Source organism: Stenella coeruleoalba (assembly GCF_951394435.1).
Source record: "Stenella coeruleoalba genome assembly, chromosome: 9".
Lineage (NCBI taxonomy): Eukaryota > Metazoa > Chordata > Mammalia > Artiodactyla > Delphinidae > Stenella > Stenella coeruleoalba.
In genome coordinates this window covers 80,613,707-80,639,597 of record NC_137155.1, presented here as the reverse complement: position 1 = coordinate 80,639,597, position 25,891 = coordinate 80,613,707, and the positions used below count along the sequence as shown (strand labels likewise).

Sequence of the window (25,891 nt, the reverse complement as noted above, 5' to 3'; positions counted from 1 at the left end):
GGGGGCATAGCCCTGAGGATGTAGGCTTTGAGCTGAAGAGTTTGTGGGAAGAGATAACAGGTAGTGAGCTTTGTAGGCAAAGGCAACAGCAGGTGCTAAGGCCCTGAGGTGGGAACAGGCTTGGACAAGGCAAGGAACAGATAAAAGGACAGTTTGACTGGAAGTGGGGAAGACATGGCATGAGACAAGGCCATGGATTAGTTCCTGGGAGGCGTCATGCCCACAGGACAAAGTTGGGTTTTATTCTCCGTGTGAAGTTAAGTTTTTGGAGGGTTCATTCAGGAGAGGGATGTGGTCTGATGTATGTGAGATGACGTGAGTGCTGTGTGGAGAATAAGGAGAATGAGGGCAGGAGTGGAAGCAGGGAGACCAGTTCAACAGCAACTCTCTCCATTTTCTCAGTTGAAAGAGACAAAAAAGTATTAAATCTCAGTTGTTGGGGTCATCAGTAATGATGATTAGAGAAAAGATCAAGGAAACACTGGAAACTCCTGCTGGCCAATGCTGGATAGGTCACTTTCTTTCAGTTCAATAGCACTTGTAAAATAATTGCTATTAAAATATTAACAGCTGCCATGTATTGAGCGCTTACTCTGTGCCACGCCCTGTGCTAGGCATGTTAATTACTCTTACCTTATTTAATCCTCACAGGACTATGCACCAGAAATGCTGTAGAAGAAATGGCAGCTGTTAATAACCAAATATAAGACTTGACAAGCTATCAGCTTAGTCAAGCAAACCTTTAGCCATGCAGTGATTTAAAACCAATTCCATATTTGACTAAATTCCATCTTTGTAAACAACTACTTTATTTACAGACTTTCGTATCAAAAGGAGCACTTGACATATTCTTCTCTAGTTGCAGAGATATTTTGAAGTCACAGGCATTGTCAGGAATACATCTCAGAAATATTACCAAATCATTTTCTAAAATGCCCTTCAGATGTTATGGGTTTTAATAGGCTGAAATGTTATGGTATAGAGAAAAAACACACTGGGACCCACTCTTTATGGAGGGCCTTGCTTCAATAAGCAAACAAGATTCCGTGGAGCTGTGCAAACGTTGAATGAGGGATGACCACGGATTTAAATTGGAAATTTTTTGTCAGCCAAGGAGAGTTTTTTGGTCTGTCTCCGTGAAATCAATTTTACAGGTTTTACTTGATGAAATGATCAAAGCCTTTTGCTTCTGAGCAAACATTCCTTCGAAATGTAAAATTAATAGTTTAAAACTTAAAGGAGAAATAATCATGGTTTTAGATTTCAGAAGATGACCAGTTATTGTGAATATTTGGAAAGAGAAATTTCTGATTTAAAAACACGTTTCCAGGCTTAGAAATTAACTTATCTTTTTTCTGTATAGGTAGAAAGTATTCTCAGTGTTTGTCCCCTTTGCACATACTATGCCATTCTCCAAACAGCATGAGGGTTGTTGGCACAAGCTGATAATGAAGACTTAAAAATATGTTTTGTGGGCTTCCCTGGTGGCGCAGTGGTTGAGAGTCCGCCTGCCAGTGCAGGGGACACGGGTTCGTGCCCCGGTCCGGGAAGATCCCACGTGCCGCCGAGCGGCTGGGCCCGTGAGCGATGGCCGGTGAGCCTGCGCGTCCGGAGCCTGTGCTCCGCAACGGGAGAGGCCACAATAGTGAGAGGCCCGTGTACCGCAAAAAAAAAAAAAAAAAAAAAAAAATATATATATATATATATATATATATATATATATATATATATATATATATATGCTTTGCCATAATAAGAAACTATAAATAATTCATAAACATTTATTTTTTATTCTAAATAAAAAATTCACGATGAAAGCAGAGAAAGCCTGTTATGAAGAAAATAGTTTGGAAAACCCAAGTAAGGCTGAAACATAAAAGACGTATTCCTTCTGAGTATTAGAAAAAAATATCCTTTAAGTGAAATTGTGCAACTACTCAAATGGTAGCACATGCAAAAATAAGGGCACAGGTGGGTTTCTAGAAATCAGTTAATATTTTTATATCTAATACATTATGTTATTGCCATGAATTGAGTGCCTACCTCATGGCAGGCTTTTTGCAAGGCACTTAAAAACATGTTTTCATATTATAGATATTATTATTCCCGTTTTATAGATGGGGAAACTGAGGCTTAGAGAAATTAAGTGGGAGAGTTAGGTTTTGAACTCAGGTCACTATGCTACACTGCCTTTTAGGTGTTATAAAAAGCTGTAAAATTTAGGTGATTGGTGAAATAAAAATGTATAGAAAGGTGTAATATTCTTGCAATAAAATCAATAGGATTTTATTGACTAGTAAAAATGCCTCGGTCGCTAATGTCTTTTTTCCTGGTTTACATGCTGCTTCCTAGAAGAAATGATCTTGGAAACTGATTCTGATCTATTCTTGCTTGCCTTTTTGCCAGTGACCAAATCCTTTGCTCTCCCCTGACCCCAGGACTCCCCTCCCCCCCAGCCTCTTCCTCTCTCTTTCCCATGCCAAAGGTGGGTGAGTGTGCTTTGGGTTGAGTAAAGAGTCATTATAGTATTTTTTTTTCATTTTTGTATTTTATATTAGAAAGTGTCATTTGCAGTAGAAACTGTATTCTATACTTTAAATATATTTTTTTAACATCTCTTTTGGAATATAATTGCTTTACAGTGGTGTGTTAGTTTCTGCTTTATAACAAAGTGAATCAGCTATACTTTAAATATTTTTTAATGAATTAGAGTTTGGACTAATCCTCCAAACATCTAGAAGATCCGTATAGGTTACAGTGGAACTATACTTGAAGAACTACTCCTTCAAAGATTACTTAGAAATCAGATATTTCCCATACAGTGATCTATGCATCCATAATAAAATTTCTGTTGGAAAAAGAAAAGAAAAAACATCAATGCAGAGTAGGATAATAAGTGGTATTATTCTAAGAAGATCCAAACACAGTTTTAACTATTAATTACTATCATGTTTGGACTGTGAGCCAGCTAGTTCCTAGACAGAAAAGTTAGAACTCATAAGTGCAATTTTAAGCTTGTTGCCAATTATTAATTGCCTAAAACATAGGACTTAGGTTTGGAGGACGAACTTTTATCAGATTGAACTCAATTATAAGCTGGAATAGAAGGAAACAACAAAATCTTCCAAAAGCAGGGGAGAGAAAAATGGTCCATATCTTTTCATTATATTTTGCAGTATTTGTTCTAATCTGAATCTAGTCTTGTACTTCCTACCTTAAAAAAAAAAGGTGGGATTTAGTCCATCAAACTTAATAACTAGACATTATTAACTGTGAGGCTAAATTCGTCTATTTTCTAAAAATGTCTTTGTGTGAATAGCCGACGTCCCTGTGTTAAAATACCATGACAGCCGCATCCGGTGGCAGGGTCTGGGGAAGGGGCGGCAGGCGCCATGTCGGGCCGCAAAGGTGGCAAGAAGAAGCCCCTGAAGCAGCCCAAGAAGCAAGCCAAGGAGATGGACGAGGAAGATAAGACATTCAAGCAGAAACAGAAGGAGGAGCAAAAGAAACTTGAGGAGCTAAAAGCGAAGGCCACGGGGAAAGGCCCCCTGGCCACAGGTGGAATTAAGAAATCTGGCAAAAAGTAAGCTGTTCCTTGTGCCTGAGGCAATGATGATCCTTAGTTCCATTCCTGTTTAAACATCTGGGTTAAACATCTGGATTCCCTGCCATAACATCTGTTGCCACCTATAGCTAGAATGAAATGTTGTCTTGGAACCTATTGTACATTTAAGAATAAACTTTTGTAAAAAAAAACCATGACAGGTGATAGATTTTCTAGAAATATTATAAGATAGATGTTGCCTTTTTTGAAACAAAGTCTACTTTGGGATATTTAATTTAGGTATAATTTCACAGGGTTACCACTTTGATTTATTGATTGAACTGTCCAAGCAACCGGATTGCTTCACTTGTTTCTTTTACACCACCTACAGCTATAGTGACTAAATTGACTCATATGCAGTTGACCTGCTGGACGTTAGTATCACTTAGTTGCTACCTTTATTAGCAGAAAAAGAAAAATTACCAAAGAAAGAAAATAATTTAAGAGTTTAGGTTTGGCTTATTATATTTCTTAGAAGTTCATTTCTTTGAAGAAAAACATTTCCCTCTGCTGTAGCTCTCCGGCTTGAGGTCCTTAAAGAAGCAGTTGGTGAGGTATGGGAGCCCTGAGCCTGGAGCTGAGGGCAGGGTTTTGTTGAAACCTGGCCATGGCACTCTAAGAGACTTCAGTCACTCAAAGAGACTTCAGTCTCTTTGTCTCTCTTGGTCTCTGTCTCTGTGTCTCTTCCTTAAATAATAACTGCTGTATTTACAATACTTGTGAATGTGAGTGTAAGTGGCTTTCTCTTGTAGCAGCCTTTGAAAACTGTGAAGATATTATTCCTCGTAAGCATTTAGAACTAGAGTTGAAAGACAAGAAAGTGTTGGCAATTGTACATCACACAATTGCTTATCTCTTTTCAATAATGTACTGTTCAGCACAGTGTACATTCCCTGAGGAAGCTCTGTGGAATTGCCCTTTCTTCCACTTAGAAAGAAAGCTTTAATTCCTTTCCTGTATCTACTCTGAATGGTAATTGGACATTGAGATTCTTATTTCATGATTTATCATGATGATTAGGGCAACAGAGAAATAATACGAATTTGGCCACTCTAACATAAAATAAAATGAAACATCCTCTGAATAATTATAGGGTGACAATAATGATTCTCCTTTCCCCCCCTCACTCCTCTCAACGTTCCTGTCAGAGAACGAATGAGGCAATGCATTTGTATTAACAAACAAATGAATTGACATTTTTGAGACTGGCCAAGGAAACGTTATCACTCATATTTCCTGCAAGAAAAAGAAATTAATTCTCAGTATCCATAAATATTGCTACTGTTTTTATCACTAGGGTCCTGCTTATAAATGTTTTGTTCTCACTGTCCCTTGCTTGCCAGACTGCCCTTAAAGGAGTGAAGTAGTCAGAGAGATGACTCATCGGGGAGGTGATGGAGACAGGGAGAACTGAGAGGCTCTCTGCTTTCCTTGAGGAGATATTTGCTTTATCTCTGGACTGGTCCAAGGTGAGGGAGACAGACAGCTGTGGGGCAGACAGCTGTGGATGTAAGGGTCACAGGGTGATGGGAGCAAACATATTCATCAGGAAGCATCTTCCATTCTTAACCCTTTCTGCTCAGGGCTGTACCCAGGCATATCCGCCACCCCACGTCTATAGGACAAGGAGGCATATGTATGATTTGGCCATTACGTAATACTAACTCAGTCTTTCAAAAATGGAAACGGTCCTTAAAATATTCTTTTTATGGTCTGCATGATATTCCAAAAACGGGTGCAAGTGATTTTTACCACCCTCTGTATGTGGATAATTTTTGCTTCAGAATTGAAGGTTCTGTATGTTGTATCTTTGCTTCAGAATTTAAGTAGAAACCTTCTCTTCATGTTATGCTTAATTAGGTTGGGATCTGTTCTGTAGGAACAGATTTTACTAGCTTAATGAAAATTCTTCAAATGCAGTGCAGTATAGGAATGGGCAAAAGAGAAAGGAGATAATATTTGCAGAGGGCTTATAGTCGTGTAGACCTTTGTGTGGACTGTTTGTTTTTAAAGGATCTCATTTAATATTCACAAAATGTAGGTATTCAGGAAACCAAAACTCAGATAGATGCGGTAACGTGCTTCAGGTAAAACAGCATGTTCTAGAGATAGGATTGAAATCCTAAGGGTTTGGGCTTCAAAGCTGCATCAGATTGGGCACACTTTACAGTAAAATTTGTGCTACCGCGAACAACATTGTAGAATGTGCCGGTATAATGATTCTTGATCAGGCTGGCCAGAGCTGACTTTACAATACCCGTCAAAGTGGGAGCGCCATGACAAATCAATGTGTCTAATTAGGGAAAGGAAAGTGTGGGAAACCTATTTATGCTTTAATAACTAAAACAGCACTGGTCTCTCGCCAAATTGACATACATTTTTGGAATCAGAGACTCTAAGATACTCCTTAAATGCTACTTATGATAAATAATGCCATTTAAATGTCCACCACCTGCTACAGCACATGGCTGAGTTCTCAGAACATTTTCATTTCTTCCTTAGATAGTCTTGATTAATGTACAATGATGGAGAAATTTTTCTTTTTAGAAAATGTTATGGGGGGCTTCCCTGGTGGCGCAGTGGTTGAGAGTCTGCCTGCTAATGCAGGGGACGCGGGTTCAAACCCTGGTCTGGGAAGATCCCACATGCCGCGGAGCGACTGGGCCCGTGAGCCACAACTGCTGAGCCTGCGCGTCTGGAGCCTGTGCTCCGCAACAGGAGAGGCCGTGATAGTGAGAGGCCTGCGCACCGCGATGAAGAGTGGCCCCCGCTTGCCGGAACTAGAGAAAGCCCTTGCACAGAAACGAAGACCCAACACAGCAAAAAAAATTAATTAATTAACTCCTACCCACAACATTTAAAAAAAAAAATGTTATGATGTGACAACTAGATGTCTTTTTTTTTTTTGCGGTACGCGGGCCTCTCACTGTTGTGGCCTCTCCCGTTGCGGAGCACAGGCTCCGGACGCGCAGGCTCAGCGGCCATGGCTCACGGGCCCAGCCGCTCCGCGGCACGTGGGATCTTCCCGGACCGGGGCACGAACCCGTGTCCCCTGCATCGGCAGGCGGACTCTCAACCACTGCGCCACCAGGGAAGCCCAGATGTCTTTAAATATACCAGTTTTCTGTATAAGCTAAACAGTTTCCAGGGGATAACTTTTACAGTTCCAAAGGATTATCCTAAATAAGGTAGTATTTATGTTATTGAAGAGCTTGGTTATCCCATGTATTTGTGGCAATAACAATGTCTATGTTGTAAAATGGGACTGGGAATAGTTTTTGATTCCTATTTCTGTCCGGGTCATCATCTCTACTTTGATCACCTTTAAGAAGATAACGCCCCTACTTTGATCGCTTTTAACAAGATAACACCCTTTCCCACCCCACTACAACCCTGGGTCAATTAGGAATTATATTTGACTGCAGGTAACACTACAACCCTGTGTCAATTAGGAATTATATTTGACTGCAGGTAACAGAAAGTGATCTACCTTGGCTTAACTAAATAAGAGTTAGCTTTTCTCACATAACAAAAAGCCCATAGGTAGAGAGTCTGGAATTGGTCCAGTGGTTCCAGGATACCCTCAAAATTCCAGCCACCCTTTATGTTCCAGTGTTCTGTCATCCTTAGTATGAAACTTACAATTGCTTCACATTGCACGATGGCTGCTTCACTTCCAGACTCATGGTGTCATTCAAGGTGGGAAAAAGAAAACCAGGTGTCACTCAGGAAGGGCCTGTGTTGCTCTTGCAAAAGCAAAACTTTCTGGAAATCCCCAGCAGCATTCTGCTTATGTCTTACTGCTCAGAACTGTCATGAAGTCAACCGTCAAGGCAGTCTGGAGAAATGAGTATTTTAGCTGGGCTCACTGTCACCCTAAAGAACTTAGGGTTCTATTAGTAAGGCAGAACTGGCGAGTAGTTTTGGGGTAAAACAGCTGTGTCCATGCTAACCCCAACACCAACGCCAGCCCTGAACTGTCCCAAGTGGCTTTGGGATTAGAGGAGAAAGTGCAGAGGAAAGAAGAAAAGGAGGCTTCTTCAAGGTCGCCAGTGGCCTCTTTATAGCTATGCACTGTGTGTTTTACTCTTCTCTTCCTTAGTGTTGGGGTATCTTTGCTCACTCTGTCTTTGGTGATCACTTTCTCTCTCTCTCTTTTTCTAATTACTCATTTGCCAGGTACTGTCATTTCCCTAGAGTAATCATCCCTGACACTTCAGAAAGATTAGGCAGCTCCCTTTTATATATGCCCCCAGCACCTGGACCTGTTTTTTTTTTTTTCCTTCTTTTTGGAACACTTATCACAATTATACTTACTTATGGGAGCTGGGGTACAGATTTTTTATTTGTTCAATGTCTTGCTTTCTTTTCCACCAGACTATAAACTCCCCCTAGACTATAGTCTCCCTCCCTTCTGTGTCTAGCACAGTGCCTATGACAGAGTAGACCCTCAATAAATATTTGTTGAATGAATTAACAATGAATGAATAAATTTCAAGGCTCTTCTCTCACCTGCTGTTCGTTCTTTTCTTTAGGCATCATTTTTTGTCCTCTTCTTCCATTCTAACTTTAAACATTCTCTAAGTGCTCTCATACATATTTATCCATTCATTTATATTTCTTTTTTTTTTTCTGTCCATGTTTCTCTCTCTAGATTATTCTTCCTGTCTCTCAGATAGGTATTATCTTTACTCAAACTCTAGATGTCCACACCAATTCTCTTACTCAGGTATCTGTATCCCACTTCCAGTTGCCTGCTACTTTTTAACCAGAATGCCTTTCCATCGCCCTACACCCAACAAGTTCCAAATGACCTTCATCAGACACACATCTCAATGTTCTAGTCTCAAAGTGATGACACCTTCTTCTAGTTACTTGAGCTTGAAAACTTGGTGTCGTTTGTGGGATCATTTATTTATATCATTAAGTTGCATTTTCCTTGGCAAATAGCTCTAGCTGTTCTCTATTCTTGTTGCTGCCACCCCAGTACACAGTGTGCAGGGTTTGTGGGTACTGGTACGTGTGAGGTGGCAAGATGAAAGGTGACAGGGGTCAACTGACCAAATGCTCCCAATCAAGAATGAGGCAGAGCTGAGGCTTTTGCCAGTTTATGTTGCAGTATACTCTTTTAAACACCAGTTCTGGTGCTCATGACTCGTGGCACAATCAATTTGATAACCTGGGATTACTGTGCAGTAAAATTTGAGAGGACTTAGCTACTTAAAATGGGGGGGGGGACATTTTATGATGGTAGGTATGGATGACTTTTGCAGTATTTATAAAAAGATCACAAAATGGTATTAAAAACTGCAGAAGTATAGTAGCAGTAGTAAAGCATTTTGTAAAGACATTAGATATTCCCACTCAATTTCATAATGCAGAAATTAGTGGAAATTTATTAAAATTAATAGGTATGAAATTTAGAAAAGTTAGCACAGTTGATTCACAGATTATCCCATTAATCAAGATGGCCATTTTTCTTTTACAGGAAGATAGTAAATCATATGGATATATTGTATGAATAAATGAATACAGCAGTGTATCTATGAGGCCAGAATGATTGATGTAATAGTGACAAATTTTGATACTTTCTGTTTAGCATTTGCAGTCTAAAACTCTGTTAGTTGTTGAAAAAACCCCTAGTGTTTGAAAAAGCTATAGGCAAGCAAAGTTACATTTTAACACGAAACTTTTCAAACCATTTTGTGAAAGGATAATTTCTGCATCGCTTTAGATTGATTGGCCGTGCAGTATGCAGAAATTTAGTGAGCACTTCCACATTACCCTGGTTATTTCCTACAGAGAATGTAAGGTTATTTAGGATTCTTTGTTTGAGAAGGAGGAAAGTTTATGGTATAGTTCATTTTTTAGTTCATAGCATTTGTCAGATTGAAATTCATCTCTGCACCATGTTGTTCTTTAGGATATGTTCTTTTGATAGGTAGATGTTTACATATATAGGGCACAGAGGCAAAGCAGCACAGCTGCTATCAATAACAGGCTCACATCACTCTTAATTTCCCTGATTTTATACCTTTTCCCTTGCTTTATCATTCAAGTATTCATTTGATCATGGGGATTACATACAGAGAAATGTGTCATAGACAGGATCTATGAAGCAATGTTTTCCTTTCCAATTTATTTCAGCTAATTCTGGTCCCTTTAATGTATCTAGCATTGGGATGTAGGAATTAAGGCATGTTTAGATTTCTGCCATAGTCTTTTTCCCACAGGAAGAGTAATGCTGGAAAAGGAGACCAGAGATCAAGATTCTATTCCCCTTTATTGGTGGATATATTTCATTTATTGCTTTTAGAGATTCTTCTCCTCTGGACATTTTCATGGTTTTCTCCCAATAGGATAGAATAAATATTATTTGAGTTTTCGTCCATCATAATAATAAAAAGCTACTGTCATAAGGAGAAACTTGAGGCTTTAGAGCTGGTGCAGCATTAAGTCAAAAATCTAAGCTTGGGGGGCTTCCCTGGTGGCGCAGTGGTTGAGAGTCCGCCTGCCGATGCAGGGGACACGGGTTCGTGCCCCGGTCCGGGAAGATCCCACATGCCGCGGAGCGGCTGGGCCTGTGAGCCATGGCCGCTGAGCCTGCGCGTCCGGAGCCTGTGCTCCGCCGCAACGGGAGAGGCCACAACAGTGAGAGGCCCGCGTACCGCAAAAAAAAAAACAAAAAACAAAAAAACTAAGCTTGTTTTTAATGATAAAAGCAGTGAGTAAAAGGCATGCAAGAGATACAAAAAAAAAAACAAATGTGCCTAATCTTTTTCTTTGGATTTCACCTTCATGGATGTCTTAAAACAAGCGGTTATAATTCAGTTCATCAATTTGACTAACATGATTCAAATTGGTTGTCATTATTCAGTGATAAAACTGAGTAAGTTCTTCCTTTTTTAGCTGCTTGGGCTGGTGTGTTTTTATATATCCAACTAACCTCGGTACTGTGGTATATGTCACTATAAGAAAATAGGAAAATCAGCTCTATCAAAAAGATACAGTAACAACCAATATTGGAGCTAGTAAGTTCTGTTTATATGGAACTTTTTCTTTCTCTACCATTTTTGTGGAGGTAGAAAATCCTGTGGTTATTAGAGTGGATAGTGGCCAACGTCGTGTTTTCATTGTAATATGACATGAACCAGAGCTAGAAGCGGTCAAAGTTCAAATCATGTCTGTTGTTGAATGGCCTGTATCTTATGGTTTGAAGGCAATAGATGAGTAAAGAAAACGGTTTTGAAACCATAGGAACCTTTTGTAGGTTACCTGCCTAGTATCCACCTTCCTCCTTCCTTTTTCCCACCTAGACCACTAACTTCCCAAACATTCCAGTTCTAGCCAATCAACATTTTGTAACCCTCTGGCACAGGAATTGGTCTCAGGATGATCATGTGACCTGATGGGAGGAGACAGGTGTTGGAGAGTCAGAAGGACTCTTCTCTCTTCCTTGGGTCTCTCTCTCTCTCTCTCTCTCTTTCCCTCTCCCCCCCCCTTCCTTCCCTCCCATGTCAGATGTGCAGGAAGTATTAAGCAGCTTTCTTGCTACTGAACAACAAACTTTCAGTCACAAGAAGGCCAGTTGTAAGGTGAAGCTGACACCTTAAGTGGTAGAAAGAAAGCCTTCTCGATGATTTAAAACCTCTCATTTAAAAACTGGTGGTAACACTAATTTAAATGCCTATTATTTATTTTTTATTTAAAATTTTTTTCATCCAAATTTTGAATGTGATGCTTTTAAAATCAATAATAACAGCATCTATCAACTATTGAGTTCTTACCATGTGCTAAGCATTGTACCAGATACTTTATGTGCCTTAGTTCATTTAACCTGCAAAACCACATTATGAGGTTAAAAACTACCATCTCCAAGTACAGATGAGGAAGCCAAGGCACCAGCAGTTTAAGTTGCTTGCACAAGGCACACAACTAGTAAGTGGTAGAGTCAGAATTTTTGTCCCAAAGGCCATGCTTCTACCCTACGAAACCATCCATAGTCAGACCTTGAATTTGGAGAAGACTATTCTCAAGGTCATTCAGGTCTTTATCGTGAATACCCTAAAAACAGCCCTTTGAGGTCAATTTTGCAGATTTCTGAGGCCTTAGAGGAATTAATGTCTTGGTCATGGTTGCATAATAAATGGGACGAAAAAGGCAGTGGTGATGTGGTAGGAAATAATCTGGCTCTGTGAATACGATTCATCCACTGTGTGAGGTCGGTGGGCTTGGTTTCTGCTCTGTCTTCCCAGTATCCCTAGGCATCCTGCTTTTCCATCTTTGACCTTGTCATCATCAATTACTGTGTTCTGAGAGCCCAGATGTTGCCTTGTCGGATTGGAGCCTCACTCCGCTCTGTGAGGAGTGATCCTTTACGTTTCTGTAGCGGCCTGTAACTCACCAAGGTCTTCTCATCTGTGATCTCACTCGACCCTTTCAACCACCCTAGGAGATGGACTGTTATACTCATTTCCTTTACATCTTAGGTGCTTAGATATCACTTTGCTTTCAGTTAATTTGCATTTATAAATATGTTGCCTTAGAAGTGATTTTTACTTCTGTCTTACAAATGTTGCTGAACTTGCAGCTAAACTATAAGCTCCATGGAGAGAAGAATTGATTATGAGTTTGGTGTGCTTGACTTTCCTTCAGCAATGCCTCCTGTTGGTACAGTGTTTTCTCAGGAAAAAAAAAAAGATAACTCATTAATATCCAGCACTGACTTTCCAGAGCTGATTGTCAAATATTCAGAAATTTTGTTAGCTGGTTATTAAATTGGTAGTTTGAAATCTGTGGTGGGATTATTTTATAGCAGGAAAATTGGCAAAGGCTACACAGCAAGGCTACCCTCCATCTACTCCCACCGTCAGAGAGCCAGTTTACAAGGACATCGTTGTTTACAAACTTTCCTGTGGTCCACAGACAACTGCTCTTCTTTATCCTTTGTAAATTAGCTAATGGCCATGACCCAAATGTCTTCACCGGGGAGAAGGTAGAGATGAGAACACTGAGTCAGTCTCCATGTCTTTGCTGTCCTGAGGCTCTGAGCAGAAGATGACAGTTTATGTTCACTGTAGAAAGCAACTACAGAAAACCGTCAGAGAAAACTTGATCAGGAAGCCCAGAAATGGCATCACCAGGAGTCTGCCTCCTTTCCTGTTCCAGTCTGTGTCTCTTTCCATCCATTCTTGATTGAACCAGTAAGCTGGTCAAGCTATGCTTGGAGGGATCTCAGAGCCTGTAACAGGATGGTTTGGGTTGCCGGTAAAAGGACTCCTGATTAAAGTGGTATAAACCCCAGGAATCATCATGGTTTACTTAATAGAAAGTCTGGAAATAAGAGGCCCAGAGTTAGTTCACTGTCCTATCAATGGCCTCAATGATTCCAGGCTGTTTCTTTTTCCCTCTCTGTCACCCTCAGTGTGTGAGTAAGTGGTATTTCCCCTTCTGGCTGTAAGAAGGCATCAATAGTTCTAAACAGCAGGAAGTTAATTCACCACCCAAACCCTCAAGGATATCCTGGATTTGTGATAGGAAACCCTTGTTTGTCTCTCTCTCTCTCTCTTTTTGGCCGTGCTGCATGGCATGTGGGATTTTAGTTTCCCGACCAGGGATTGAACCCATGCCTCCTGCAATGGAAGCATGGAGCCCTAATGCCAGGGAATTCCTGTTTTTTTTTTTTTTTTCCTGAAGGAAAGACATTCTCTAACCTTAAATAGAGGGTTTAAGGAATAAAAGGGAAATGGTGCATCTTAACGAATACTAAAAAAAGCCCTTTATGGTAAAAATAATTTTGAGGTATTCATTTCCAATTAGCAGGATTCTCCAGTGATTCTATGTGATGAGAAGTTAATTAAGGAAACCAGCAACCCAAGACCATCATAGAAGCTGTAGGAAGAACTAAAGGAAAAATATCGCAAGAAGAAAAAGCAAAAGCGTTCATTGTAGCATCTGAGGCAGTAAAATGCTATTTAAGTGGAATTGAAGACCCAAATGGCTGCAGTTATGGAATATTGCAAAATTTTTCACATTAAGGAAAAAATAACAATATTTTTACTTTTGTAGGAAGCAAAATTAAATGAAGCTGCCACAGGAGATAGGATATCTGAAATCATGGGAATTAGTGAGCACCCCTGTCCTGAGGGACTTGTTCTTTGTTTCCCATTGGTAACACAGTACCTGACACACCATGTGAGTGTTGACTGAGAAGAAAGGACAGGAAATGATTCAGATAATAGAATTGTGCTACGGGGGATGGGGGGTGTGCGGGATTGGCCATGGAGGAAGGAGCCCAGGCACGTTATTGGAGCCGAAGTGGACAGGCTTCAGATGGAGTTGAGGGTTACTAGTGTTTGGACTGGTGTTTCCCTCATTTGCTGCAGCGGGAACAGAACTGGCCCCAGAAGCTGGTGAAATGACTGCCAAGGGCCGAGACCTGCAGAGCTGGATCACTGCGCCCTCATTCCCTTGTAGGACCACCTTTCCGGCTCAATCTCTTTGACACCAAATATTACCTCTCCTTCCATACTATTGGGTGAAATTAAGTAATGAATTGGTTAAAGTGGATTCACAGGTGACTGATATTTGTATTGAATGGCTTGATTAGTTGTTTTATAATCCTTTTGGGGAAAGTTGGGCAGTTGATACAGATGTAAGGCTGTATTATCCACAGTATTCATGCCAGTTACATCATCAGCTTAAAATGCATCGGGAAGGCATCCCATGCCATGATGGTACAGAAAATACTGTCACACAGAATGCAGGGTATGAAGAAAGTCTTGTAATCTTTCTTTAACATTTTTCTGTTTTAAAATAGTGAAGTGTGAGTACATATGGTACAGAACTTTTTTTGGAAATCTGCCTTTAGTGCATCAGAAATGAAAATGTCCTTTAAGCATTAAACATCAAAATCCATTTTCATATTAAAAAACTATCACCCTTCCTTAGAACCCAGTAGATTTGTTTTTTTCCTGTAGGAGAAATCCTCACAGGCTTCAGACACAGAGTAAAGGGGAAGAAAAGAATATAAGTTCAAGTAGTATAATAAATATATTACAGCATCACAACTCCATTCATCCTAAGTGAGATGTATAAATCTAGTAAAATTGGAAGCATCATGTTTGTGAAGGATAGCAGCTTCCTTCCACCAATTTTAATTTATATAATTAAACCTCAAATCACATGTGGGTTTTCATAATAAATGCATATGTTCAAGTTAGTACTGTGACTTTATTTTACTATTTTTTTAAAAATTTTGAGTCTTTTCCTTTCTGGGGCAGCATCACCTCTTTCACAAAGAATGTGTGAAAGGCCAAGTCTGCAGTATTTTATAAACATTGCTGTGGTCGTGCTGTTTTGTATTCCATGAATTTGCTATTGAGTTTCATAGAATCTGACACTCAAAGGAAATGTCTCTTAAATATTACCTCTGGCTGAATAATACGTTGACTTTTTTTTTAAAAAGGCAATATGTGGGGCTTCCCTGGTGGCGCAGTGGTTGAGAGTCCGCCTGCCGATGCAGGGGACGCGGGTTCGTGCCCCGGTCCGGGAAGATCCCACGTGCCGCGGAGCGGCTGGGCCCGTGAGCCATGGCCGCTGAGCCTGTGCGTCCGGAGCCTGTGCTCCGCAATGGGAGAGGCCACAACAGTGAGAGGCCTGCGTACCGCAAAAAAAAAAAAAAAAAAAAAAAGGCAATATGTGAGAAAATGAAATAGTATCTAGGACAATAAGTAAAATTCAAGGACGGTAATAAGTAATGATGAATGAGATGCTAATCTCCTTGAGTTCAGGATCCTCCTCATCTTCCTCCTCCTCTGCATTTTCCTTGTTCTCTTCCTTTAATTACATCCTATACAGCAAGTGACTTTGAAACTCATAATGACTCAAAAAAATAGCTTTTGAATAATGAGTGGACACATAAATCTTTTTATCCTTCCCCAAATCTGGCTTGCCATGTCGGAGGTAATGAGTGATTGATAAGCAGTTGTTTTGTTTAAGATGTTTTATTTTTTTTTGATGTGGACCATTTTTAAAGTCTTTATTGAATTTGTTACAATACTGCTTCTGTTTCATGTTTTAGTTTTTGGCCCTGAGGCATGTGGGATATCTTAGCTCCCTGACCAGGGATCGAACCTGCACCCCCTGTGTTGGAAGGCAAAGTCTTAACCACTGGACTACCAGGGAAGTCCCAATAAGCATTTGTTGAATGAGGTTTTTGAACTACAAACTTTTTTTCTGTAAGACGTGCAGTCTTATAACTTTTGAGCTTGTACTGTACTGAAGAAGCAGCTATTAAAATGTTGTTGGATAAAGGTTTCAATGGGCCCACTTTAATAGAGGAGTCATTTCGAATTAACACAATGGTTTACAAATAAATACTGGGAAAGAGATTGAAATTAATTTGTTCACCCAAGTAGATGGTTTTCTTCTTATAGTTTTGTTCATAATTTTTTAATGTATTTGCTTTTACGTATATTTACTTCCTAACATCTAACCATTTTTACCACTTCCATGATTTTTAGACATACTTTCTTACCACCTGTACAGTTATTACTCCACATTTTCCTTAAATTGATTCACTTTGCAATCTAAATTTATTTAAAGAGAAAACTTTATATTAGTACTGTGACTAGAAAACCAGTATCCTCTCCTGAAAACAGAAGGCAGCTATAAAAATAAATATAATGTGATGAAAATGACGTTATTAAATTTTAGCCAGCTTCTGTTGGGAGAAAGACTGAGCCTGATTTAAATGTTTGAGGTTGTCAAACATTAGAGAAGAGTAAAAGACATACAAATGCCAAACTGAGCCTTTTTTTCTGGCCATATTACAAGGGTTGAAAAAGAATCCAGAGAAGAATAACTTATCTCTACACTGAGTCAAATATAAACTTCAACCAAGAAAAAAAAATCTAGATTTTTTTTTATGGTTCCAAATTAGTGGGGCTGTAATTTGTGAAATTTTAGGGCCCTATAGTTTTTGTGATAAAGTAAAACGTTCTCTTTATCTTAAACTTTGTTTAAAACGTTTGATTTAACACATACAAAATTAAGAATATAATTTAGAGTGAAGCTTCCATTTTCCTTCCGTGAATTTATTTCCTGCCCTATGGGTCATATAAGCAATGTTTGGGTGTTCTATGAAGGTACCATATGCTGAGTCGGGTTTATACTTTTTATACCATTAATGTTTCATAGGGAATGTCATTCTAGATAGTGTTCATGAAATTACGATACATGCATGTGTAAACTTTATTAATACTTTAGTGTCTCACGGAACTAACTTAGCAGAGAATAGGTCTACTTGTTCAAAATTCGAAATTAATGTAGTCATAGATAATGAGTTTTAGTATGTAAGTTTTGAAATACTTCATTCTTTAGCGATTGCTTTGGGCTGGTTATCTCAACATCGATAAAGATCATTTCAGGTCATAACTGACACACAATCAGATTGACCCTCTTGATTGAAAGAATTGATTTTCTAACAAGTAAAGTAATAGTCTATCAATTCAGTCAAACCCCTGGTGGTTGGTCACTTTAATCAAAGTCAGAGTGATTTTGTGCAGAGATGGGAAAGAAAACTTGTAAGTTCCGCATCATTGGTTTCCCCTGTCAATTCAGGAAAAGCTATGTGGCTCAAAACTCAGCCTGGCAAATTTAAATAAGGAAGAAGGCAAATGAAAGACAGGCTTTAGAAATTTCAGCCATGCTGGTGACATGTGTTATGTAATACTTTCTAATGAGAGTTTCAGAAGTGATCTATCCCAGTGTTATAGGTAGAAATACACTTGAAACACTGAAAAATCAAAGCAGTTGATCTTTAACTGCTTTTTCTGGATGAGCAATGGATATGTTCTTTATTTATGCCACATAAAAGGCAACTTAAAAATATATGGAAAACACTCTCATGACAAATGCTTGATGCTTTATAATAGCTGGGAACAGAGGCTGTTTTTAAAGTGGCCTTGAAATTTTTGAATATTGTTTTTGTAACTACTAATTGATTTTAAGATAATATTTAAATTAAATCAAGCAGAAATGCTTTTACAAACAAAAACAAGGTTTAGTAAATGTTTTACTTTTAATAGTCAATCTGAACAAACACTGAGAGATTAGATTTCAACATAAAACATAAATAGTTTTCAATAATTTAGAGAACAGCACATACTTTTCACAAATGCATGGCAGATAATTTAGTACCTATGTCCTGAAGCATGAGGAAGAATTTGAATAGTGCTGTATTTATAAAGATGAATTTGCTTTAAAGTGTGGATGGTTGAAATTTTGGCCCGTTTTTCTTCTCCTTTCACATTTTTTTGGTCCAAGCTTTTCTAAGATTTTCTAGAAGAATCCTCCTTTGAATCAGTCAGATGCAAGGTGGAGCGAGATGAAGGTTACAGTTAAAATCCTTCCTATGTATCATGTTAATGTTAAAAGGTTATAGTCAGTCTTAGCTAGATATTTGGGCCCACATGAGGAATTCCAAACAGAAGCCATTTACTCTTTGTTGCGTACAATCGAGTACATCTTTAAAACCTCTGCCTAAAAATCAAAAATGGAGATGACTGGTAGGGACCATAACTCTTAGATTGACTTTCTTTCTTTTCTTGTCTTTCTTTGCTTCATTGTCTTTATAATTTCAGGTCAAATCCAAAGAAACAATTAATCCTGACAAGGAGTGTGGGTGATCTTCAAAAACTGAGTGATTCCTATAAATTTAAAAAAAATCGACGTAGTGACTCCTTCAGGTATAAATACAACATTTTATAGCCATATAGGAGCCTGGCAATGCTCTGAACATTCTTTGTTAAATCTGCAGAAGCTACTAGAAGTTAAGGACTTTAGCTTTGTTATAATGAATTCTCCGTTGGGGCATCTTTGACTTCTGAGTCCTATAATCTTGTTGAAGTTGCTTAAGCAATAGCTATGTGTATGGATTTATGTTAAGGAGGTACTTGATAACAAGTTTTTTAAGACAGAGTTTCATTTGGCATCTTTATAAAAGCCATGAAAAAGCTTTTCTTAACTATGATTATAAGAAAATTATCTTGGCCTTGAGCTTTCTAAGAATGCAAGAAATTATTCTCCTTTATTAAGATGTTAACTCTTACCATATCACCCTACGGTTGTCTGAAAGAATTCACTAGTGATAAAACATGGCTAGAAGTCAAAAGTTAATAGTAAAATTAATGAAAAAAGTTATTAATATAAAGTAAAGCAGAGTGATGGGAAGAATCAAGGATTCTTCCCTAAGGGGTAAAATGTTTTCTTACGGGAGGATTAACATATTTTAAGAAATAGAGCATATAATGGTATTAGAAACTCTTATATTTTTACCACCTGTATTGAGATAAAATCTCTCCTATAGTCATGAGTGATCAATATAGTCTCTATTTTTTAAAAAGTGTAAGTAGAAATTAAACAAAAATGCAACCCATTCTCATAAGTGAAAACAACTGCTGTATCTACCATACAAACCACAATTTGTATTAATTTCATGTACCAATAGTTCTGAGATTATCTGGGGGAAAATGATCATCCTGGAAAGAAGAGAATGAAGAGTTTGCAGCTCTCCATCTTTGCTAGAGGGAGGAGTTGGAATTATTTCTCTCTGAGATAGAATTTTAGGGAAAGATGGGATTTACTTTATACCAAGGATCCCAGTGTCTCCCCTACTCTAGGTGACACCCTTAGGCTGGCTGAATACCATGAAGGTCTCTTAATAAGAAAGAAGGAAAGACTCGTCACTGGTGAGGCATCTCCACAATAAATTTGATTCCAGAGCTTCTTAAAGAACTAAGGTTATTGTATTAGTCAGCGTACTTCAGAGACACAGACAAATGGACTTTATCCATGTCTGTCTGTCTGTCTATCTATCTATCTATTTATCTATCTATCTATCTATCTATCTAACTATCCATCTTGTAACAAGATATTTGTTTAGAGGAATTGGCTCACAGGATGGTTATAGAGGCTGAGAAATCCCAGGATCTGCAGTCTGAGGGCCTGAGAAACATGAAAGTCCATGGTGTGAGTTCCAGCTCGAGTCTGAGGGCCTGAACACCAGGAAAGCTGATGGTGTAAGTCAGCCTGGGTTTGAAGACAGGAGGAGACCCATGTCCCAGCTCAAGATTATCAGGCAGAGAGAGTGAATTCTCTTACTCAGACTTTTGTTCTCTTCAGGCCTTCAACACATCGGATGTGGCCCACCCACGTGGGGGTGGGCAATCTGCTTTACTTAGTCTGTCAATTCAGATGTTAATCTCACTCAGAAATACCTGCATAGTCACACCCAGAATAATGTTCAATTAAATATCTGGACTCCCTATAACCTATTCAGCTTGACACATATAATTAACCATCACAGTTATGCTTTAACACTTATTTAAAATTTTCATGAAGATTTTTAGCACCTAGAAGTCACTGGAAGTCTCCATCAAAGGGAGAAGTGGGGAGGCTGAAATGACAGGGCATAAAAGCAGCTACGTTTGGGGCACTGCTACGTTTGGGGCACTGCTACATCTTTCCATGACGTGACTGAAATATGCCTGTTCTCATGGCAGAGAAGCTCTAAAGGTAACAGGAGCCCTGATGAGGGTTGTGTGTGCATGTAGACGGCGATCAGGCAGCATGAAGGTGCCGGACGCCAGTGGGTGAGGGAGAAGGGACATTAGAAAATAGGACAGTGGTTCAAAAATTCTCAGGTCGAGCATTGCCTACATTGAAATTTCACCTGGTTTACTCTGTTGCCACATGGAAGACAGAGTAATTGTCCTTTAACACTGTCAGAAACCTGCCCTCCCCAAGCCAGCAGTGAGCTAAATCAGCCAGGTCGTTTCAGCAGGCAAAGGACATTCATTCATGTATTTATTCAGGAAGTATCTCTTGAAGGCTTTCTGTGGAACCAATACTGGTTTTGGCAGGTGCGGGGATACAGCAGCAAATACGGCAGAGTCCCTACCTGAAGCGGTTACATTCTAGTGGAGAAGACATCTAATAAACATTGTAAAGTGTTATGAAGAAAAGAAAGAAGAATAAAAGAACATTGAGTGATGGGGAGGTGAGGTGGGGGGTGTCTTACACAGACTGGTCAGACAAGACCTCTTTGTAACAGTGAAGTTAGAGAGGATATCTGAGTGATGTAAAGGGTCCATTCATGAGAAGATATTAGGGGAGAGAATTCTAGGAGACAGCATGTGTAAATGACCTGAGAGAGATGGATATTTTGTTTTTGGAGGCAAGAAGACAGGTGTGGCTGGGATGGAGTGATCTGGAGATGAAGTCCAAGTGGTAGGTACAGGCCAGATTATGTGGAACCCTGTGAGCTATGTAAGGAGTTAAATTTCATCAAGAATCAATGGATAGATACCAATTATAGTTTTCAACAAGGGAATAACACAATCTAATCCCTGTTTTTAAGAGTTCAATTTGACTATTAAATGGAGAATAGATACAGGAAGGTAAAAATGGAAACAGGGAGATCAGTTATTAAGCACTGCAGTTGTCTAGGTGAGAAATGATGTAGTTTGGACAAAGGTGATAGCATTGGAAGTTATGATAAATGTTGGACTTGGGATGTTTTGAAAAGGAAGACCACAGAATTTGCTGATGGCTTGGAGCAGGGTGGAGGGAAAGGGATAATTAAAATTATTTGATAATCAAAATTATGAGTAATCAGTGATTACACTTAGATTTTTGTCATGGTGCTGGTAACTGAGATGGACATAATTGGGGGGAGGTTCAAAATTTGCGGAAGATAGAAATGAAGAGTTTTCCTTTGGCCATTAGTTTAAGAGTCTATTAGACCTCCTAGTGGAGATGTTGAAGAGGAAGCAGTAGGACATCAAGAGTTGTGAGCTTAGGGCACAGGTAGGAACCTGGAAGTAGAATACAAAGGTTAGAAGATGGAGTATGGGGACTATATAATATCTGTGTGGTCTGGTAATATTTAGCCTATTGATAATTATATAATGTCATGGAACTAGATGAGATTATCTAGGAAGAAGTAAATATAGAAGAAAAGAGAGCCAAGGACTGAACTCTGGAGAATGCTAACATTGAGAGAAGGAGGAGCCAGCAATGGAAACTGAGAAAAAATGCCAAAGAATTAAGAGGAAAACCAGTAAAGCATCCTTCACTGGAAGCCAAGTGAAGCAAGTGTTTCAAGAACAAAGCTATTATCCATTAGGTTAACACTTTGGAGAGGCTGAGTAATTTGGAGACAGATGTGGCAAGATAGAAGTTTTTAATGACCTTGATTTGAGCAGCTCCGTGGGAGTGGTGGAGACAGAGAGTGATTGGAGTCGATTAAAGAGCAAATGGAAGTAAGTGGAGACACTTTTTCCCAGAGGAGAAGCAGAGAAATGGGCAAAAGCTGGAGGACATATACGGTCAAGGAAGTTTGGTTTGTTTGCTTTCAAAGTGAGAGACTTTTTATAACATGTTTACATGCTGATGGAAATGATCCAGTTAAGAGAGGGAAAATGAGGAGGGAGCAGAAAAGGAGGGTAGAAGAATTTCAGTAACAAAATTTCTCAATATGGGAGAAGGAATGGAATCCAGCGCACTGTGGAGGGCTGATTTAAATGGACCAAGGAGAGGTCATCCATTGTATCAGGAAGAAAGACAGAGTGGATGCGTCCGATGCAATTAGGTTGGAAGATTCAGTGATAAGAAAATGAGGACTTTTTTTTCTGATTGCTTTTCATTTTTCAGTGAACTACAGATCAAGGTCATCAGCCTAGAGTGAGAGGCAGAGGGAGGGCAGAGTATTGAGGGTTTGAAGTGAGAGGAAAAAATACATAAAATAAATTTTTGGTAGAGTAGGAAAATGAATTTACTATGAAAGATAGAAGGATGCTGATGGGGTGTTTCTTGAGGTTTATGGTCATAAATTTATTTTTAAAAAATGAATAGTTTTCTTAAAATTATTTCTTAAAACTTTATGTGAGATCTGGTAACTCAAGTGTGTGTTTTTCTCCAGCCACTTTCAGGTACTGGGGTGCAAGTGGGGAGCAGATAGGTTTTGGTTTTTGCTAGGTAGATAGGTTTTGGTTTTCTCTCAGATACTTCAAATTAGAGACAGGCAAAAATCACTGAGTAAAATTCTAATTTTAGAATTAGAAAGAGAGAGAGAAAGAGAACAAGACATATTCAAGTTACTAAAAACAGTGCCTGGCATAGTGGAGGAGAGGTTTCCAATGAGCCGGTTGCTAAAATTCTAAGTGAAATGCCAAGAGAGGGATTGGGGAGATAGTAGATAATTGTAAGAGACTCATTGCAAACAGAATTGTGCTTGGCAAAGTCTCTTAGATCTGAAACTTAGTGGAGATATATCTGGCTAAGATAGTTCACAGCCTGGCCTTAGCGAGTTCGAAACAATATCATCACCATGACTGTCAATTAGCTTACAATTTTTATTTTTTATTTTTAGTACTTCCACCATGCAAAGCCCTGCATTATCTGTAACGAAGAGAAAGCACAGTCCATGTCTTCGGGGAATTGACATTCTACCAGAGATCTGGTAGAAAAGATAATTCGATGTAGAAAATGATCCAGAATGGTTTTGTTGAGTAGTCTGTTTTAGTGGGAAAGCAACAGGCCCACTAAGTTGTTTCTGTGCTCTCCTAAACTGGAATGTAAATATTTATGGAACACAGACATCTTTTAATCAGTAGCACAGTTGGGTCTCTACAAATATGGAGTTCTCCTTCAGACACTTCAAATTAGAGACAAATATCAGGAAAAAAATCACTGAGCGAAATTCTAATATATCAGGTATAAGCAGATATTCCCAAGAATTCACTTATATGATTTGTGATCAATACAAAATGGATGATGTTTCTCTCTTTCTCTTCCTCCTTCTCTTCTTCTTCCTCTTCTTTTTTGGTAAAGATTAGGTAACAAGAAAAGAGATAAAATAGTGTCTTGCAGATCCATAGTCTCTTTCCTTCCTCCCTCCCTCCCTCCCCCCCCTTCCTTCCTTCCTTCCTATAATGAGTTTTGCTTTTGTTAAAGTAGCCCAAGTTCATTATAAATATAAAAACAATAGAAGAAGGTACAAAGAAAAATGTGATTGCCCACCTCAAATCCTACCTCCCAGAAATAATCATTATAATTTTGACGATTATCATTCTAGAAATCTCTCTATGCTTATGCGTGTAGGTAGAATAATAGACAGCAAGAACTGATAACTAAGTTGTTGTTCTTCATCCTTGAACTTGGGGGAAAATTTGTAGCCAAGGTCTTTCTTGCAGATGATCACCACTTATCAATGTTTCTTGGAATTGCATGTGCCCTTTCAATATACACATTTATTTTCCCCTTAATTATCAGAGAAGATTAGCTGCGCTATATCTTTGAATACTTTCTCTGTTACATTTATTGTGTTATCTACCTTCTATATATGTTACTTTTCTTATAATTGTGTTAGGTTTTGTATCTTTTCTCTGCCTTTACTTGATTTTCTCAAGTGTTTCCTCTAGTGAGTAATTTAATTTTCAACCTTGTCTATTCAGTTCTTTGATCCTACTAATGTGTTTGTTATTTTATTAATTTAATTTATACCGACCATCAACTTCTTTCCTTACTTGTGCAATCCCTTTTTCTAAAACTTATTTTGAGTTCCACCATCTGGTTTTGAGCTTGTTTAATTGAATTCATATTCAAATAATTTATTTTGTAGATTAAAGCACTCACAACGAATTTTCTTTAAAATCTTTCCTAGAAGTTAAGAGCCACTAATAAAAAGAGATGCTCTTATCATTACAATTGTTGATTGGATTCACCTAGTTTGAATACCTTTTCTTAATAATGAAAGTGGTTTTAAAGTCCTTAAAAGGAACTACTGAGAATGGGAGGCCACACCCTGCAAAATAAACTGTTTAAACTGAAACAAATAGTTCGTTACCTTAGGCATATATAAAGAAAAATCTATAAATAAATTATATATAAGCATGACTACATATTGTTCGGGGGTTAACTGTCAGCTTGACTCATTAAGGTGTTCATGAACCCTTAACCACGAGAGGCTAGGAGGGTCTCTGGCTTGTTGTGATTGATCCTCTCCTGTTGTCATCCTTGTTCCCTTCCATTTACTGATCGTCTTCTGCGTCGCATGTTGACCTAAGCGGGCTCATGTTGGACTGGTCATTTTCAAGACCAAAACCAGGCATAGTCGTGGAAATGTTTCAGTCTGTCTACCTTTGTTCAAAGTTAGACTTTGACATATTGCTTCTCCGTGAACTCAATTTCTGTAGTTTAGTTATCTGTTCTGTTCGACACTACACAGTTACATGTAATATGGATTGCTCCCAAGAGGTGCAGCACTCTTCCAATCCACAAGTTGCAAAATTTCTTGGCACAAAACGTCTTCCCTTTCTTCCACAGTTGTAGAAGACATTTTATAGACTTTCTGCCTGTGGATGAGAAGGGACTAATTCCCCATCTGGATACCACCTGTAAGAGTTCACACCTTTTCTCAGAAGAAATTTAATCGATAGCAGCAAGCTATTTCATGTCTTTTTAAGCAATCCATGCTGCCATTCTCTAAGAGTTAAGTATAAAGATTCTTTATGGGTTGTTTTCCTAGGATGTTATTATTTATAGAATCAGTGCCATTTGTATTTAAAATTTGTTTAACAGAAGCAAAGTCAACAATCAAATATATATTTCCCCATGCAAAAATAATCATGTTGTATCTTCATGAGGGACTGTTTGAAGAAAGTATATAGTGACTAAAGTGACTTTGATTATGTATTTTGGTTATTATCTAGCCTGTCAACTCACTCCAACCTAACTGGAGGAATAAAAAGTCGTGTCTGTGGCAAAGCAATGAAACAGTGAACCCATTAAAGCAGTGTTTCTTAAATTATGTTTGAAGACTGTCTACACTAGAATCATCAGGGAGATGTTAAAATGCATATCTTTGGACCCTAATTCCAGGCCCATCAGAGACCTCTGAGGATTTGGTTAAGACCATGAAGTGTTTGAGAACCATAGTATTAGTATTAATATTAGTATTAGAAGTTGCCTGTATGATCATCAGTGAAAATGAACTTTACTAAGAAATTTAGAGAACAGGATGAATTTTTATCTGTGCAAAGAAAATATAAGCCACCACTTTAGTTATGCTTTCAATGTTTTAAAATCATTTCTGAGCTATCTTCAAGGTGGGGGATGGAGAATTAGTGGGCTCTCCTGGTTAGGGAAGCAGTGGAAGTGACAAAAATGCACAAACATCTAATCGTTCACAGATAAAAAATGCTTAATTATTAAAGCATATAC

At 38.6% G+C, this 25,891-nt stretch overlaps 2 protein-coding genes across 3 annotated transcripts in view; both read left to right on the top strand.

Moving 5' to 3' along the window:
• The window catches only part of GRM8 (glutamate metabotropic receptor 8), a 760,483-nt gene that overhangs the window by 217,974 nt on the left and 516,618 nt on the right, over positions 1-25,891 (top strand). The window lies entirely within an intron of this gene.
• On the top strand, positions 2,856-5,662 carry LOC307191662 (translation machinery-associated protein 7-like). The gene has a single exon (XM_079931816.1). The coding sequence runs from the start codon at positions 3,393-3,395 to the stop codon at positions 3,585-3,587; it is 195 nt and encodes a 64-aa protein (XP_079787942.1). The 5' UTR covers positions 2,856-3,392; the 3' UTR covers positions 3,588-5,662.

What these genes read in the sequence shown, in the direction of transcription:
- LOC307191662 (XM_079931816.1), top strand. Translation starts at nt 3,393, where the DNA reads ATGTCGGGCCGCAAAGGTGGCAAGAAGAAGCCCCTGAAGCAGCCCAAG.